At 35.6% G+C, this 19,471-nt stretch overlaps 1 protein-coding gene across 6 annotated transcripts in view; it reads right to left on the bottom strand.

The window, feature by feature from the left end:
• The window catches only part of KIF20B (kinesin family member 20B), a 74,802-nt gene that overhangs the window by 6,857 nt on the left and 48,474 nt on the right, over positions 1–19,471 (bottom strand). For 4 of the 6 annotated variants that reach the window (XM_022569373.2, XM_022569372.3, XM_089897904.1 and 1 more), the window contains 8 exons: positions 17,690–17,750; positions 11,833–11,958; positions 11,071–11,198; positions 9,418–9,573; positions 5,525–5,701; positions 3,391–3,537; positions 1,788–1,985; positions 930–998 (listed from right to left, as the gene is read on the bottom strand). In XM_022569373.2, the coding sequence (XP_022425081.1) occupies positions 930–998; positions 1,788–1,985; positions 3,391–3,537; positions 5,525–5,701; positions 9,418–9,573; positions 11,071–11,198; positions 11,833–11,958; positions 17,690–17,750 (1,062 nt within the window). The remainder of the gene's footprint in view (positions 1–929; positions 999–1,787; positions 1,986–3,390; positions 3,538–5,524; positions 5,702–9,417; positions 9,574–11,070; positions 11,199–11,832; positions 11,959–17,689; positions 17,751–19,471) is intronic. The other 2 variants (XM_022569376.3, XM_022569378.3) reach the window with 1 other exon arrangement.

The raw sequence follows: 19,471 nt of genomic DNA, 5'->3' as shown, positions 1-19,471 counted from the left end.
AGTACATTAACTGAACTGAACTTGTGCAAATATTAATCGTACTAAAGATTACAAGCATAAAAGGAAAAAAAAAAAGGCAAGAACAGAAGCAGAGACATCATGACTGAACCTCAGAATTCAAATTACCCAGTAAAGTCTTAAGGATCACAAGAAGAAGATTTCGTAAAAGAGGAAAGACAGATGGTAATCAGGGGAAGCAAAGGAAGAAAGATTGTAACTCCATCATACTTGTAGCGTTCAATAAAGAGCTCTTTGGAGTCTTCACTAGATTAGAATATAGCACTGTATAAATTATTTTCCTGAGGACTTTACAACACTCAGTTTATTACAGCAGTAAAGAGTTAGCAAAATCAGTTAAAACTTTTAAGTTTCTACATGGTTTACCCTACAACAATCTGTGTATCTATTCTGAAACTGGGAGTATATGCCGGCAGTAAAATGAATAAAATAATTTTATCTTAACCCCCTGAGTATACAACCAATTTTTCCTTTTCCTTTGAAAAAAATGAATCAAGTCAACATAGATGTTAGTCACCATGTTAACAAAGATGATGAAATTAAGCTACTTGGTACAGTTGGCCCTTGAACAAAACAGGTTTGAAATGCATGAGTCTGCTTATACACTGATTTTTTTCAATAGTAAATACTTCATTACTACATGATCTGTAGTTGGTTGAATCCATGGATGAGGAACCTCACATACTGAGGGCCGACTGTAAGTTACACAAGATTTTTCTGTGCTGTGGCTGGCACCTAACCCTCATGTCGTTCAAGGGTCAACTGTATCTTAATAGTATCTAAAGTGTACTAAATATAAATTAAATAACTATAGAATAAAAGTTAACTAAGGCGCTCCAAAACAATCGCTAAAGGTGTTCTATGTGTAGAAGGAAATATGCTAAATAATATTCATTCAGCAAATGTATTACCTGACAGAGAGCCTCAGGAGTATGGTTAATATTATTTCTGCTCTTCCACCAACTTGAAAATATACTACTCTTTAAAGGCGTGAAAAAGACAAGTTGGAAAAAAAGTTATTGTGCCAGAGAGTTTATAATTATAGTTTTAAACATAAATATTCCTGTTAACATAAATATTGCCATTTATTATGTATCTACCACATGTGGAACAAAAGCAAAACATTTTAAACATATTATATCTAATTCCTTATCTCCGAAAGGAGGAAAGTGAGGATTGGAAAGTTTATGTGACTGGCTAGAATATGATAGAAGGTTTGGTAACCCCACGATCAGAAAGCTCCAGCAGGAAGAAGTAAATAGTTCTTGGCCTACCACTAAATCGAGACCCAAATTTTAATACTGGCTCATAGAAGAAGAATTTCTCTTCTGAAACCAACTATGATCACAGAGACCTAAGATTTTAGTTAAATGACAAAGATTATGTTCAAGCAAGTTAGTCGTTTCAGTTTCTCTAATTCCTTTTATCAACCCCTTTTCTCTTCCATTGGAGGGAAAGTGACTGAGTTTGAACAGGACCGGTATACTGAAATAGCTCGCTACTAAAATTCACCACCATTTGACCTGTCATAGCTTCACTGAAAGAAGGAATAATCTATATATTTTAAAATCTATAAGCTTTTTGTTTGAGGACTATTCACCACAGTAATATTCTTAAAACAGTATTAAATATACCATAAACTATGATTTTGGTCTCTAATAGCAGTGCTTATGAATAGAAGGGCAATGTAACAGAGTTTAACTATATATTATCACTGAGCTTAATAATAATGTTTACTTGTTTAATTCACTTAATAGTTAAGTATTTACCTCCTCCATTTCATTACTCTTCCTCTTCCGGGCCTTGGGAATCTTAACCGTCACTGGTGAGGTACAACCCAGGTGTTTCACTGCCATTTTGTTTGGCTGTAAAGGTGTAAATTGAATCTCTAACTCAGGTTTTGGAAATCGAGTACTTTGATTATTTTCTGTTGACACTTCACAAGAGTCAAGGACTACAGATCCATCCTAAAACAGAATTTAAAAGGAAAACAAATCTTATTTGCAGAATATGAATTTCTAAATTGCCAAAAATTAACTGTCTCAATTACCTATTAAAAACAATAAATTGGAAAAGATAAAAAGTTTGCTTGATCAAATTTGCTACAGCAAGGACAGAAAGACTGAGTTATCATCTACTTTCTCCACGTTTATACATGGTATGTTAAAATTGAGAGAAACTTAGAGATCAGTATTTCCCAAACCTGTGTCAGCGTAAGAATTATCTAGAGAAATTGTTTAAAAGATTCTTGGACCCTACCACAAACCTACTAAATCAGAACTCTCCAAGGAAAGAGTCAATGATTTTTAATAAGCGCCCTAGTTATGGTAAACTAAAGTTTGCTGTAAATTCTTTACTGTTCTTCCCACTGAGAGAGAGAGTCTCATTCCCCTTCCTTGAATTGGGGCTGGCCTTAATGGCTTCCATGACTGATAGCATGTGGTGGAAGTCACATGATTCTTCTGAAGCCTTGTAAGGAATGGCTTGTGTTATTTCCCCAGATCAAAATGCCTTTCTCTTCCCATTCTCTGCTTGGTAAACTTCTATTCACCTTCAAGACCCAGTACGATGTTACTTTTTCTAATCCACGTCCACAACCACTCAGGCAAAATTCATCATATCCTCCTCATCAGTGTGCCTTCTTAGCACTCTCTTTATAACACTTAGTCCATAAGGTGAAACAAGATAGTCATTAAATACCTGTCTTATTAGACTTCTTATTCCTTGAGGATGGCGATCATATCTTACTTATGACTTTATCCTCAGTGCAGCAAGGTTCCCAACAATGAATGCTCCCAATAAATGTGTTTTTAAAATAAATATTTAAAAAGTAATTTTATTTTCAACAAGTGACATAGAATTTGTATCTATTTCATAGGCAATCTGAGAAACTACGTTATCCAATGCAAGTCACAGAACCCTAAGCCCACTTCAAACTAAGGAAACTCATTGTGAGGTTATTGGAATTTGGTGATAAAGTTATAAAATGGGTAAAATTTCCAAAAAATGCTATTTAATAGAATGCTTATTAAATGGACTGCTTATGAGGGAAAATAGTCATCCATATTTTATCTTCTGTGGGATTTCCTATTTCTGACCATCAAATTTGTTTATAATCAAAGATCTGTTTGAGATCAGTATCATTTTGAGAGGAAATTAATACCATTTGGGGATCAAATTTCCCCAAAAGAATTGCATCTCCCCGAAAAAGCCTTCAGTTTTCCTTTCCATAGCCAAGAGCACACACAGCTAACTGTAGGTATAGCAGGATACCTGCAACAACTGATTAAATTATACTTGCAAGTATTATTTAGTAATTAATGGTCATTGGTAAAGAGGGTTAAAAAGTGGACTGTGTTATCAAATACTCACTTCTACTTCATCCCTGGAAATTTCAAAACTTGTTGACTGAGGTTCAGTTTCAACCCTGCCAAAACTTGTTGACTGAGGTTCAGTTTCAACCCTGCCAGGATCCATTGAACTCATATGTCTGGGCTGGATATCCATGGTCTGTTTTTCCTAGTAAGGAAATATTAAAGCAACAAGCCACCGTAACCGAATATACATTAAAATACTTCACCTAAAGAATATAATATCAAGATTTGGGTGAATTAAATAGTGGAAGTAATTAAAGACTTCTTCAATGACCAACTAACTCTCCTTCTTCTTCTCTTTCATCCTCAGAGAGTTAGGAAAGGCTGGGCAACTTTCCAGCCTCTTCTGAATCTGATCTAAAGAGAAATTTGAAAGATTACTTTCAACTTCCAAGGTGTTTTACATATATTCTCTCATTTTACTTTCACTGCAACTCTGAGATTTGGCAAGAATTGTTATTCCTACTTTCCAGATGAAGAAACAGAGAGAAATTAAATAACATGACCACTGTCTGTACTGAGTTGGAGCTTGAACCCCCAAAATCACTTTGGTAACACAATTTTGAAAAACGAGGTGTCTTAGGAATGCAACTATAGCATTAGAGTAGAAAAGACCATACTGATAACTAAACCTTTCCTCGCTGCCCACTCTTCATCTCAGTCAGTCATAGGGTATGCTCTATTCCTAAACCCTACTTAAGGGATCTATAAAAAAAATCAGAATACATTTTTAAACTTGATAAATTCCAACGTGCACCTTCTAATCACCACCATCAAAATCAAAAGTCAAATACATCTCTTATGTCACCTACCCATAATTGTCAAATAAAAAAGATGCTATTGCATTCATAATGGGGAAAGCAACTAGCATGTACTGACTTCCACTGTGGTAATAACTGTGCTAACTGTTTTACAAATGCTCTCGATTAATTTTCACAAATCTATTAGAAAGACATTATCGTCTCTGTTTTAAAGTTTGGAAATGTTAAGTAATTTTCCTAAAGGTCCCAAAACCACACTGACAGCAGTTGATACCTAGTTTTTCTAACTTTCTATTCTGTGCAATTTATACCACATGCTAATACCTCTGTTTTGAGCAGTCTTTCTCTTAGAATCATGAAGTCTTTTGATGTAAGAGACATATACACACAAACACATTTAATTTTATTATTGTCTGAAGGCTGCAGAACAGCAGATTTTCAAATGCAGATTATTTACTCTGAAAAGACTAGCTTCAGATGTACCCTGATTCAATTTACCTGGGAAATAGCTATCTGTGAAATGCAATATTTTCTTTATCTAGGGTTCCTAGCCCCAATGCAATATTACAAAAGTAGCTCCTGGGAATTCCCTGGTGGTCCAGTGGTTAGGACTCGGTGCTCTCACTGCCGGGGCCTGGGTTCAATCCCTGGTTGGGGAACTAAGATCCCTGCAAGCCGCGTGGTGCAGCCAGAGGGGGGAAAAAAAAGTAGCTCCTGAATGACTCACATCTCCTCACCATTGTGCTTATTTCCAAAAACAATTTGTATTTTTATCATAAATTTAGGATGGGTTCAAGCATTTAAATATCACCAAGCATTCAGGCTGAGTCACATTTCCACATTTTAAAGGCAGATTAGGGACTAAATCATCAGTTGTTTATTTTCTAATTATTCTATCTAAGAGATATGACCAAAATATTGGAGAAAGTACTATTTCTCAATTAGTCATTGATGAGTCAACCATAATGATAAACTCTGAAAACTCAAAATTCATGACCAATATCCAAATAATTTATTTTAATTAATTTATTTTTTTTTGCGGTACGCGGGCCTCTCACTGCTGTGGCCTCTCCCATTGTGGAGCACAGGCTCCGGACGCGCAGGCTCAGAGGCCATGGCTCACGGGCCTGGACGCTCTGCGGCATGTGGGATCTTCCCGGACCGGGGCACGAACCTGTGTCCCCTGCATCAGCATGCGGACTCTCAACCACTGCGCCACCAAGGAAGCCCCTATCCAAATAATTTTTTCAAACTATGATTCCCGACTGATCTACTTACATTTTTATTCTTTAAAAGTTAATCAATTAAATAATTTTGAATACTTCCTATGTTTAATTTAAAAAGGCATAGAAAGAACATGATTCTACTGACTGTTTTAGAAGTTTCTGATGTGATCTTTTTTAATTGTTCAATTTCATTATCTTTCTGTATGTTACTGGAGATCAGTGCTTTCAGCTGTATTTCTAAAGCTGCAACCAGCTGATCACGTTCTTCCCGCCACTGTTGGAGGTTACCATCTTTCTCAGCCAACTGTGCTTGAAGCATTTCCTAAACAGAATATGGACAAAATGTTAAAATAAACCTTGCAAAATTATGAACATAAGAAATTTCTGAATTTCTAAATAACACAATAAATACAACTGTGAACAGGATATATAACAAATTACGTAGTCAAGTCTCGATAAAATATTTACTTATAAAGCCAAACACATAATGCCTTCATATATCTTATGTATCTTCACATTGGGCACTTCTTTCAATAAAAAATTACAGCTTTTAAACTAAATCTAGCATTTCCCCCAATATTTGAGAAATGAGATGGTAAAATTACAATAAAACAAATGACAAAACTAATAGCAACAAACAATAAAGAAATGAAAATTAAAAATACCATTTTCACTGGGTTCAAAAATCATGAAATAGTTAGCGGTAAATTAAAGAAAATATGTGCAAGACCTAAACATGACAAACTACAAAACATTGCTGAAAGAAATAAAAGAACACTTAAATAAACAAAGAGAGAATCTGTGTTCAAGGATCAAAAGATTCAATATTGTTAAGATGCCAGGTCTCCCCCAAAAGATCTAGAATCAAAGCAACTTCAAAATTCAAGCAAGCACGCGCACACGTGTGTGTGTGTGTGTGTGTTGACAGTAATGAAAAAGCTGACTCTAAAAATAATATGAAAATGCAAATGACATAAGTCAAAATTATGTTGAAAATGAAGAACAAAGTAGGAACGGGCTTCCCTGGTGGAGCAGTGGTTGAGAGTCCGCCTGCCGATGCAAGGGACACGGGTTCGTGCCCCAGTCCGGGAAGATCCCACATGCCGCAGAGCGGCTGGGCCTGTGAGCCATGGCCGCTGAGCCTGTGCGTCTGGAGCCTGTGCTCCGCAACGGGAGAGGCCCGCGCACCGCAAAAAAAAAAAAAAAAAAAAAAAGAAAAGAAAAAAAGTAGGAGCAATCACACTACATCATTTCAAGACTACTATAATAATAATAATGATCAAGACCGTGATATTGGCGTAAGGATACACAGACATCAGAAAGCAGAGGATAGCGTCCACAAATGTTATGGTCAATTGATACTCTATAAAAATGCCAAAGAATTTCAATGGAGGAAAGGACAGTCTTTTCAACAAAGAGTGATGGGACAACTGAATAGCCAAATGGAAAAAAAGAAAAAAAACCCTAATTTTAATCTCACACAATGTATGAAAGTTAACGCTTGGACAACTGATTTATGACAAAAGTTGCAGGGCAGTAAAAAAGAAAGTTTCTTCAACATGTACTACCAGGTCGATCGTTAATACACATTTACAGTGACAACAACCGCTTTTACCCCATCTCACTCCAACACAAAAATTAGTTCTAGGGTCTAAATATGAAAGGTAAAACCCCCAACTTTTCAGGAATAATGTAAGAAAACATCTTTATGCCCTTGAGGTTCATAAAGGAAAAGATTGGGAAAATGAATTACAATACCTAAGAATTTCTGTTCTAAAAAGGCAACAGGAGAGTAAAAAAGTAAACCAGAGATTGAAAGAAGGTAACTGCAACACGCTCCTATCCAGAAAGTATAAAAGTATAAGGAACTCCTATAAAAAAAAAAGATAGTCCAATAGAAGATAAGCAAGGGGACTTGGATAGGCAGAGCCAATAAACTAAACATCCAACAATACTAGTTGGAGTATAAATGGATACAACTATTTTGAAAATCAGTCTGGCATTCTACTAGAGTTCCACATACGTTTACCCTATCAACTAGCAATTCTATTCTTGGCTATATAGGCAACAGAAATGTATACACATGTGCACTAACAGAAATATATAAAAATGTTAACAGGAGATCTTATGCATTAACAGCCCAAAACAGGAAACAATCCACATATATTCAACTTTAAACTGAATAGACTGAGGTATACTTATACACTGAAATATTCAGCAATGAAAACAGACTAACTCCAGTTACCTGCAATAGTATAAATGATCCTCACAAACATAATACTGAGTGAGAGAAGCCAGGCACAAGAAATGCATTCTATATATTTATGTTTTCATTTATATAAAATTCATAAATGAGCAAAACTAAAGTTTAACATTAAAAGATAGAACAGTTATTACCATTCAGAAGAGGGTCCTATTTTTTAAACTCGGTGGTAGTTAAGTAGGGGCTGGCTTTATAATAATAATTCACTGAACTATATGTTTTGTTTACTTACTGTGTTATGTATGTTACAATTTTAAAAGCTTTAAAAAACATCAACAATTTATTTCTTAAACATCATAGACACATATCCTAGGTACGACTGTAAAGAAATATATGGGAGAAAGGAGAAAGCTAGCTTTCTCTAGGATTAAAAACTCAAAGGAGGTTTACTTGCTGGCATTGCTGCTAGAGGGACTACTGATTAGGAAAAGAAAGTAGGCCCATTCCTAGGTTGGAGGTAGAGTGACTGACTATGACAGCCAAGAGCTTTGATTTCACTTCTTGCCTCTTATTACTGTCCAGGAAGGTTGGATGGGCTGTGGACAGAAAGAGGACCAGCAGTAACATTTCCTGTTAAGATAAATGCAGCATTACAATCTTGCTCAACCCAACACTTCCTGAAGGTACCTCCAGTCATGTGGAGTTCGCACATGAAGTGAAATATATTGCCATCTCATTGCTGTAGTAATGACAAGTATTAGTCTCACATAATTTGTCACATGACAAAGAGAGTCAAGTCTCTAAGGAAACACAACAACTAAATGGAACGTAGTATCCTAGATTAGATCCTATATCCAGAAAAAAACAGTGGGAAAGCTGGTGAAATTCTAGTAAGGTCCATAAGTTAGCTAACAGTACTATAATAATATTGATTTGTTGGTTTTGATCATTGTACTGTTGTTATGTAAGATCTAACATCAGAAGTTGGGTGATAGGTATACAGAAATTCCCTGTACTAGTTTTGCAACTTTTCTGGAAATAAAATGATTTCAAAATAAAAAGATAAAAAAATTTTTTAAATCATTGGAAAAAATCATCCCTAACTTATTGAAAATTAACATTCCTGTTTGTACAGGAAAGTTTAGCTGGTATAAGTAAAATTCTGTCATTAACAAAGGAAATGCCAATAGATGACAATTTGATACTGCCACGTTACTATTACTGTAAATAGAGAACTAGTTTTTCATTTAAAAATAATGTTAATGTATTACTCAACAGCTTTCCTCGGATCAATGATGACTTTAAACTTCTTTTTTCTGATTGAGTGTCAAACAGACTAAGTTGTCGATTTAAATAGGAGGAAAAAAGACAAGCTAAGATAGAATCACTTAAGAACTAGAGCCAGTCAATGTAAAACTGAACGTTATTTCTACCTATAGTCTTCTAGAAACTGTTTAGTTGACTTTAAAAAAAGGACCTGATAAAATGAGCTTTTGAGGTAAAATATAAACACCATGTTAGTGGAATCTACAGTTCAAAATGTAAATGTTTTACAATACAGTAGGGATAACCCTGTGGCAGTCAAAAGAAGAGATTTTTAAGTTCTGAATCTAAATATTGAGATATAATTATTTTCCCAACAATAAGAACTTCAAGATAAAATGGGCTAGAAAAGTCATCTTACAAACAGACAAACTGCCTTTGAAAAAAAGACAAAAAACAAAACCACGCAACCATGTAGATACTGATAAGAATATAAGAATCCCAGGGAAAAATTTAAGAAACCAAAGAAAGCAGGCGAAATACATAGAGGAAAAAGTATAATTGTTACCAACCATTTCGTTTTGTTGCTTCAAACAATGCTCTCTGTCTTCAGCATATTTTTTCATCTCTTTGTTTCGTAGATTCTCAGCTTCTTTTGCTTGAGTGAGAAGCATCATTTTTTCTTCTAACCATTTTTTTCTATCAGCTTTATATTTCTGTTCAGATTCCTATATGTATACATAGCATAAGTAACTATCGTATGCTTCAAAAGCAGTTAATAAATCTGTATTTACAACATTTCCATGTAATCCAGCACTTTTCATTTCACCTCTTCAAAAAGTTAAAACAAGTGTTTTTCTTTAAATAATGACAAGATTTGAGTTTATTTCAGACTATCAAAAGAACATTGTTGGTTTGCTTTCCTAAACAGTTATTTCATTTATAAACTTTACTTTGCTATAAAGTGCATTTGGGGACTTACCATCATCAGTGAGCTTAAGAAGACACAATTGAAATTTCTGAAAGAGTTACAGAATCACGCCTTCTTAAATGCCAGATTAAAAAAAAAATGATTTATGGTAGTCATTTCTAATTGTATGGTTCCAAAAATAAAATTTTCCTGGGTATACAGGATGCCAAATAAAGAATAACTTGTGCAACAGGGCAAACATTTATTAGTTTAAGGAACAGCTGGACAGAAAATATAGTTGATCAGTAAATTTCAAAGAGGCTTCCATAGATCCTTTGGGTTCAAAAATATCTAATTTATACATTCAAAATTCAAGTAAAACTTCATTTGAAACAAAAACAGTAATACCACATTAAAAGCTATGTATTTAAAAATCCCGTTTATTATCTAAGATATGTGATCACATTATTTTAGAACAATGTAGAACATACTGGTATTCCTTAATATGAACATTCTCAATGTAATTAATGTTATTTTTTCAAAATTAATGGAGTGGAAAGGATAAATTCTAAAGTATATAATTAATAGCTAAAAAAAGAAAGTAACTGATTTCTTTTGTATTTGTTCAGTATCTGATTATATACAGCCTAAATTTAAGAAAATAATTTAGATGCAGTCTTTTCAAAATCACTGTTATGTTTTCTTCAGTCCCAAAACTACAGTTGGATTGCAACTCCTAATAAATAAAATGTACAAAATTTTACGTAGTATTTTTAAGTCCCATTAAAAAAATATTTCCCCCATATGTTGTATTCTACACATAGTATGTGAAAGCTAAACATGGAAAAACATATAAACACAAAACAGAATATCTTCTCTGTAGTAGTATAGTTTCAAATGTATTCCAGTGTTCAGACATTCAACTCTATTCTTTTCCAGCTTAATAATTAAATTTACAATAATCAAAATAATTTTCCTAATAGTCATCTTCTCCACAGCAGTATTTGATGAGTTAGAAGTTTAAAGCGTAGAAAATAGGTACAAAGACATAAGAAGTGATGATTTAAAAATTAAATATGTAAAACTGAAGACCCAACCACTGCATTTTCATTGGCACTTACTTAGCAGCTTGTATCTTGGGAATTTCTTCCCTGTGTCACTTGAGTGTATACTGAAAAATTATATATTAACATTGCCCAGCTATTGGTTCATCCATATCTAAATTAATTATAAAATATTTACTAAATTATCCTTTTATGAGAAATATAATGAATATATATAAAGATACAATTACATATATAGATAAAAATCATACCTGTAACTCATCTTGAAGCTTACTGAGCTTTATATTAAGTACATCTGTGTTATCCTCAAGTTCTTTATTTGACCTTTGATTGCTTTTGGTTTCCAAATCTTTGCATTTTTCCTTCCATTTTTCCAATTCTGATTTGAAAACATAAAATTATTTTTAAAGTACATGCAAAAGTTATACCACATAGAGCTACATGTGGCATGGGATACAGACAAGAATCAGCAGAGGCCAGAAGCAGAAGTACACAGACGAAGATAGAACCGAGACCCTTCTAAGAGCTTACCAAATTCTTAGAGAAGAACTACAAAAACCTCTCAATAACCCACTGAATAGTGTTCTGACTATACAGTATAAATGCATGCCAATATATAGGAAACTTCATGTTCTCAAAAATTAAAAACAAAAACAACCGGCTGATGGTATTCTGAAGGATAGAATCAGAGCATTTATTGAGATAAACATATAAGATGATACCAGTTGCTATACAGAGGTGAAACTCAGTTGAAAGTTTATTCTTAACATCTGGGGAACACTGCAAGCTACCATCCAGTTATTATGAAAGTGTCCTTATTCCTTCTCTGACTTAGGTACAACAATTTTCATCATAATGAAAAATGACAAGGGACAGGATGTTCCAAAAACACACCAAATACTTTTTCATTATGAATTATTATAAACACTAAACTATGTTTAAAAAGGAAAGAAATCTAGGAAAATAAAGAAAATGAAAGTATGCTTTGAGATATTTAAGCAATCTTGTTTCACCTGTGGCCAGTCTTTCAGTTTCCTTTAATTTAGCCTCAAGCACTTGATCTTGTTCTACTTGAGTTTGTTCTTGTTCTTCTAGGGTCATTCGCATGTCTTCAATTATTTTCTCTTTAACGCTTAGATCTAAAAATTTGGAAAGAACATTTTAGAAATTACTAACATCTACATCTAGATATCCAATTTTTCCTTTGAGTTCTTCTAAAATTAAAATACACTTTTATTAACTATAAGAGAATATGAGTTCCAAATAGAAACTTTGTCCTGTTCACTGCTATATTTTCAATGTCTAGAACAGTACTGGCATATTGAAGGATCAACTAAATAACTGATGTACAGATGGATGCTTAGATGAATGAAAGAATAAATGGATGGAAAAGGAATCTTTTCAGATAAAACTAACAATTTTCAATATAATTAAACTATTAATAAAAATAATAAAAACTATTATTTTACTGTACTTCGCTTTATTGTGCTTCACATATACTGTGTTTTTTTACAAATTGAAGGTTTGTGGCAACCCTGCATTAAGCAAGTCTATCAGTGCCATTTTCTAACAGCATTTGCTCATTTCCTGCCTCTGTATCACATTTTAGTAATTCTTGCAATAATTCAAACTGTATCATTATTGTTGTATTTGTTACAGTGATCTATGATCACTGATCTTTATGTTACTCCTTTGATTGTTTTGGGACACTATGAACTACACCCACGTAAGACAGCAAGCTTAATCCATAAACACTGTGTGTGCTGTGACTGCTCCAATGACCAGCTGTGCCCCTTCTCTCCCTCTCCTCCAGCCTCCCTGTTCCCTGAGACACAACAATACTGAAATTAGTCTAATTAGTAACACTACAGTGACCTCTAAGCGTTCAAGTGAAAGGAAGAGTCACATGTCTCTCACTTTAAATCAAAAGCTAGAAATGAAAGGATTAAGCTAAGTTTAGTAAGGAAGGCATGTCAAAAGCCGTGACTGGCCAGAAGCTAGCCCTCTTGCACCAAACAGCCAAGTTGTGAATGCAAAGTAAAGTTCCTGAAGAGACTTTAAAGTGCTACTCTAGTGAATACTCAAATGATAAGAAAGCAAAACAGACTTATTGCTGATATGGAGAAAGTTTCAGTGGTCTAGATAGAAGATCAAAGCCAACCACAACATCCCCTTAAGCCACAGCCTAATCTAGAGCAAGGCCCTAATTCTCTCCAATTCTACGAAGGCTGAGAGAGGTAAGGAAGCTGCAGAAGAAAAGTTTCAAGCTAGCAGAGGTTAATTCATGAGGTTTAAGGAAAGGAGCTGTCTTCAAAACATAAAAGTGCAAGGTGAAGCAGCCAAGTGCTAATGTAGAAGCTGCAGCAAGTTATCCAGAAGATGTGACTGAACTGCTGGAATTTCATGATAAAACCTGAACAGATGACGAGTTGCTTCTTATGGATGAACAAGGAAAGTGGTTTCTTGAGACGGAATCTACTCCTGGTGAAGACTGTTGAAATGACAACAAAGGATTCAGAATATAGCATAAACTGAGTTGATAAAGCAGTGGCAGAGTCTGAGAGGCCTGACTCCAATTTTGAAAGAAATTCTACTGTGGGTAAAATGCTATAAAGCAGTGCACGCTACAGAGAAATTGTTCACGAAAAGAAGAAAAGTCAACTGATGTGGCAAATCTCCTCGTTGTCTTACTTTAAGAAACTGCTGCAGCCACCCCAACCTTCAGCCACCACCGCCCTGATCAGCCAGCAGCCTTCAGCATCGAGGCCAGGCCTTCCCTCCACCAGCAAAAAAATTACAACTCCCTGAAGGCTCAGGTGATGGTTAGCATTTTTTAGCAATAAAGTATTTTTTCATTAGGTATGAGCACTGTTTTTTTAGACATAATACTATTGCACACTTAACAGACCACAATATAGCGTGAACATAACTTTTATGCACTGGAAAACCAAAAAAAAATTGTGCGACTTATTTCACTATGATCTGTACTTTATTGTGGTGGTCTGGAACCGAACATGAAACATCTCTGAGGTATGCCCGTACTAATAACACAGATCTTGGGATTTAGAAAAAACATTATTTGTCAAAACACTTACTTTTAGTGTTAATATTCTCAAACCAAAACTAAAACTTTTACCTCCTAAAAACAATAAATTCTCAATCCCAAATTTAAATCTCAAGTAATTATTTTTTCTAGAAAAATTTTCAAAGCCAAGTATTTACTCCTAGTGTTTTTAAAACCAACTCATCAGGAATAACTGTACTATTATAACCTTACCAAAACTGTTTCTGGCCCTTGAAAAATGACTACAATAATGGCTTATAAACAATTCTATTCTAATCCTGCCTGATAGAAAGAGATAAGGAGGAAAGATTGGTTTATCATCTCTGGTGATAGACACATAGTAGCAGGGCTCACTTCTGACACCTCTTACCAAGATTGCTATGAATGTCAGAGATCTATAATCTATAAATGCATAGCTCAAACTCAGGGCACTAAAAGTGACAAAAAAAATGACACAAATATCAAAAGATGGCTCCCTTAAAAATGCTTAATATAAAGTAAGCTTAAAACAAAACAGTGAGAAAAAATTTTAATGAGTAATTTTCAGTATTTCTGTTCACTGATGTAAGCTGCCAGGAGAGCTAATGAAACAGAATTCCTCTTTAGGATTAAAGGAGTACTGGTATTCTATCTAAAACTTTTTCTTTCAAAAAGCATGATTTGCAAATATATTCAGATTATACAATTAATTATAATTTTATTCAAAGAATCTGTTCCTTTTACACCCTATCTATTGCTCTAAATTGGAGGGCTCAAAAGAAGGAGTTTAAGTATCTAGATAGCAATCAGTAAGGCCCCAGGACACCAATGTTAACTTCGCTAGTGGCTATCCACCTATTATTTGAAAGGCAGAAACAGTAAAAGAAACAAGAGCATTCTTATATCAGTCACTGCCTCCAATAACTTACATTTTATCTCAGGAAAGAATCCAGAAATATGCAACAAATAAAACAGAAAATAAAGCAACATAAAGACAGGAATGAGATAGCTCATCAAAGCTATCTAAAGATATCTATGAACTATCATAGCTAAATAAATGCCTGGCAAATGAACAAGCAATCAAGTGTTTAACATTCAGGGGAGAGGATCACTGAAAGCTATATAAAGAAATGACACACAAATGTCATGTAAAACTCTGCATTAGAAATACTCAGTGACTGGGAATTCCCTGGCGGTCCAATGGTTAGGACACGGCACTCTCACTGCCAGGGCCCCAGGTTCGATCCCTGGTTGGGGAACTAAGATCCCGCAAGCCGCCCGGCGTGGCCAAAAACAAAAAAAAATACTCAGTGATAGTTCAAATGTACTTCAGAATACCAGTATACCAGACGTACACAAGTACAGAAGATTGAGACCATGTGATACCTTGTTTCACTTATCACACTGGCTGTAAGTTCAAAGTGTGATAACACCTAATACTGGCAAAAATGTGGGGAAACAGGCACTCTATACACTATTATTGAAAATATAAACTGGTATAATGACTTTGGGGAGCAGTTTAGCAATATTCATCAAAATTTTAAACACAACATGTGGGCCAACAATTACACTGCTAGGAATTTCCCATACAAATATATTTACATGTGTGCCCAAAGACTTTTATACAAATATATTCATGTTAATGTCTGTAACAAAAAATAATGTCTGAAATAACCAAAAAAAATTTTTGTTAATAAAAGGGGTTATATTACTGGAGAGTAGATTAGAAGATATGTTGATTGTTACTCCCTGTGAATATGACCTTACTTGGAAACAGAGGTTTTGCAAATGTAATCAAGTTAAGAATAAGGTCATACTGGATAGAGTAGGCCCTAAATCCAATATGACTGGTGTCCTTATAAGAGGGAAATTTGGACAGAGACAGATAAAGTGAAGACACAGACACATTCAGAGGGAAGATGTCCATGTTAAGACAGAGGCAGAGATTGGAGTTATCTCAGAAGTGTGAATGGGGAGTGATTGCTAATGGGTGCAGGGTTTTCTAGGGTGATGAAAATGTTCTGGAATTAGATAGTGGTAGTGGTTGTACGAGCTTGTGAATTTACTAAAATCCACCATACTGTACACTTTTAAAGGGTAAATTTTATGGTATGTATATCTCCATTTTAAAAAATTAATAAGATAGCTAAGTGAATGGCATTCAGTATTTAAATAGAAATGTAGAAGCCAGGGAAAGCCTCAAGAGCTAAAAATGCACTTTTTTTTTGGTCAGGGAATGTCTCATACATACTTAAAATCACAAGAGTGAATGAACTCTCAAGAGAGAAAATACAAAGAAAAAAAATGATGATGGCTTAATCAGGAAATTTGTCAAAGTGGCTGAGGCTCATTCTGAGAGAAAGGCAGTAACCCTAAGAATAGATCACAAAAGCCGAGGTAAGAGTTTCAAAAGGGGGCAAGCTACGCCTTACCTTTATATTTAGAAAAAATATGCTCATACACAATAAATACTACTTAAAAAATGAAAATGAAAGAAAGTGAGTAGACAATAATTCAAAATAATTAAAAAATAAAGGAAAGATTGCAAAAAGCTAAAAGATTTGAAAATATGTAGGTTACAAGTGATCTGGGAGAAAGTTTAAAGAGCATGGAGAAGATGGAAGATTAAAAGTACTCAAAATGGGCCTATGCCACACGTCTCAATATCTGGCAAAGAAAGAAAAAATTAAAATACGATAAAAACTATATCCTGGTCCAAAGAATGCTTTTCAGAATATCTATTCACATCTACCAACAATGACAAAGCAGCCAAAGTAAAGGGAAACTCCAAAAAGATTACGGAAATAGGAGATATTAGAGGACAGTGGCCTAAAAAGGTAGGAGAAAATAGGACTGTGTGCAGAGATATATTTTCACATCGATGTTACTGATCCAAGTGAACCCCACAAAAGTCCAAGTCATCCAAATAAGTAATAATCTTGTTGTCTTACACCTGCTCTTTAGTTGGCCAAGTACAAATGGCATGAATTAGTGAAGACAGTCTGGAACTTAAGACTGAAACAGACATGGGTTCAAATCCCAGCTCTACTACTCACACAACTAAGAAGTTAAGGGGTGACTGATGGGAAGGAGAGGAATCTGCATAATTTTATGAACAGAAATATGTATATATCATCTACAAAGATAATTTTGTAATATTTCAAATAAAAAAATCAATCCAAATTGAGAAAAAAAATTTAGCACATACAATTTCAATCTAAAGTATTAGTTTTTAAAAACATTTTTTAATTTTAAAGATATTTTATTTGAAGTATAACCTTTTTATTGCTTTGACTAGAAATCCATTCCATTCATTGTGACCTATATAACTTTAATTTTATTTTTCACAAAATACTGGCCATTACACCTAGAAATCAATGTTGCTTTGACTGAATATTTCTTTTTTTTTTTTTTTTTTTGCGGTATGAGGGCCTCTCACTGTTGTGGCCTCTCCTGTTGTGGAGCACAGGCTCTGGACGCGCAGGCTCAGCGGCCATGGCCCACGGGCCCAGCCGCTCCGCGGCATGTGGGATCTTCCCAGACCGGGGCACGAACCCGTGTCCCCTGCATCAGCAGGCGGACTCTCAACCACTGCGCCACCAGGGAAGCCCTGACTGAATATTTCTTAATGTTTTACTTCTCCAAGGATAAACTTTATGGTGGTAAGTTACTCTTTAGAATCAATGCTTTTCTCTTTTAGTAAAGTTACATCTTACGTTACCCTTCTTTAACTTTACAATTTTCAAAGGAAAATATTAAACCAATTGTTATTTTAACTACTTATTTTGCAGTCATTTTAGTACTGGAAGTAGAGGTTTGTTTCTGACCTTTGCACACTCTCTCATACTGCTGTATAGATTCTTCTACTTTCTGATTACTTAACTGCTCCTGCAAAATAAAAGAATATGAATTAAATGCAAATGTAACTTAACTACACCCCATTATTTAATAGTGGGACTTGAAAACAGGGCTTAATATTAAGTTTGAAATCTGTCTCCTAGAAGGCTAATAGTCTCAAGCTCCCAAGTTTGTTTCACCTCAGAGAAAAGGGCAGGGTGAGAGTGGTAATAAGAAAAAACAAAACAAAACCCCCAAACTTTAACCTTTAATCTACCCCCAAAATGCCAAATCATCTTCTTCACTCAACATTTCAAGCTAGCATGTATGTTCTCTTACACAACACAAAAAGCATAAAGAGAGAGAAATGAAAGTTTACTATGTATTTAATGTGGGAGGGACAAAGAAAACCATAAATAAATTCCTTAACAGTAAACTCAAAATGCAGAAAAAATAGAATCCCCACATGCCATACCTGTAAAAAGTAGCTGGGAGGTTTGAAAAGGACGCAAGGTTAATTTCTGGGCACTGGAAATCCTTCAATTCTAGTTTTAACCTGCCAGGTAACCCAACCTTCACTCCTTCTCTCATCTAACTTCAGCAATATCTTCTCATTTTATAAGTTTTAGAATAATCATTACAGAACCTGGAAATCTCTGAATACTATTATGAAATCAGCTGGAGATGGAAAGACGGTGAAGAGACAAAGAATGAAGGAGGAAAACGACGGAGAACTACGGACGTGGATGGACAGAGACGGAAACAGACGGAGAACGAAGGAGGTCGACTGAGGTGGACGGACGGGGACGGAAAAAGACGAAGAACGACAGAGGTGGACAGACGGGGAGGGAAACAGAGGGAGAGCGACGGAGGTGGAAGGAAGAGGACGGAAACAGACAGAGAACCACGGAGGTGCTCGGGCACTGATGGAAAGAACTTATCAATAGATGGTGTCCGGCTACATAGGGGTGCACTGTAACAGGTTTTCAATCTGTTTTGAAACCTCACCATACCTTTGGGTTGACACTAAAATCATCTGTTATCACCAAGTACTCATAGCTGTTCCCCAAAGTCCCCTAAGGTGTTGGAATCGTGAAATAATTGTCTTCCTGAAAGTAGGATTTTTTTTTAACTAACAAATTTATTTATTTTTGGCTGCACTGGGTCTTCGTTGCTGCGCACAGGCTTTCTCTAGTTGTGGCGAGCGGGGGCTACTCTTCCTTGCGGTGCGCGGGCTTCTCATTACGGTGGCTTCTCCTGTTGTGGAGCACGGGCTCTGCTGCTCCACAGCATGTGGGATCTTACTGGACCCTTAAGTCCCTAGGATTTTTTTTAACAGCTTATCTTCCTAAAGGCTTCCAAAAAGTCTCCTGAAAACACCATGACTCTTGTTCTGTGGGTGTAGGGGAACATGCAGGCAGACTAGGAGACGGTCCCCCCGAAACCCTGCTCCCGAGGACTGGAAATCTCCCTAAACCTTGGGACGTCCTACTGCAGTGACAGATGGAGAAAGGGTTGGTCTGAGACCCAGAAGCTGGGGTTTGTGGAGTTGGCTCCACCGAGGAGAGGGTGTGGTGCTTGGGAGCCGCAGCCCACACTTTGCAGCCACCTGCTGTCCAGACGGTGCCCAGGATACCGAGAAATCCAGGGTGGGTGGGGAGGCCTCGAACTTGGGCACTGCGGGCAGGGCTCCCCAGCTAATTCTGACCCTGGCAGAGCTGGGGCTCCAGGACCCTTCCCTGACCGCAAATGCAAACGCACCTCTGCTGCAA

Source organism: Delphinapterus leucas, chromosome 16, assembly GCF_059928025.1.
Source record: "Delphinapterus leucas isolate spDelLeu-1000000601 "Yukka" chromosome 16, BTC_Dleu_Yukka2, whole genome shotgun sequence".
In the NCBI taxonomy this organism is placed as follows: domain Eukaryota; kingdom Metazoa; phylum Chordata; class Mammalia; order Artiodactyla; family Monodontidae; genus Delphinapterus; species Delphinapterus leucas.
This window is presented reverse-complemented; position numbering and strand designations above follow the sequence as displayed.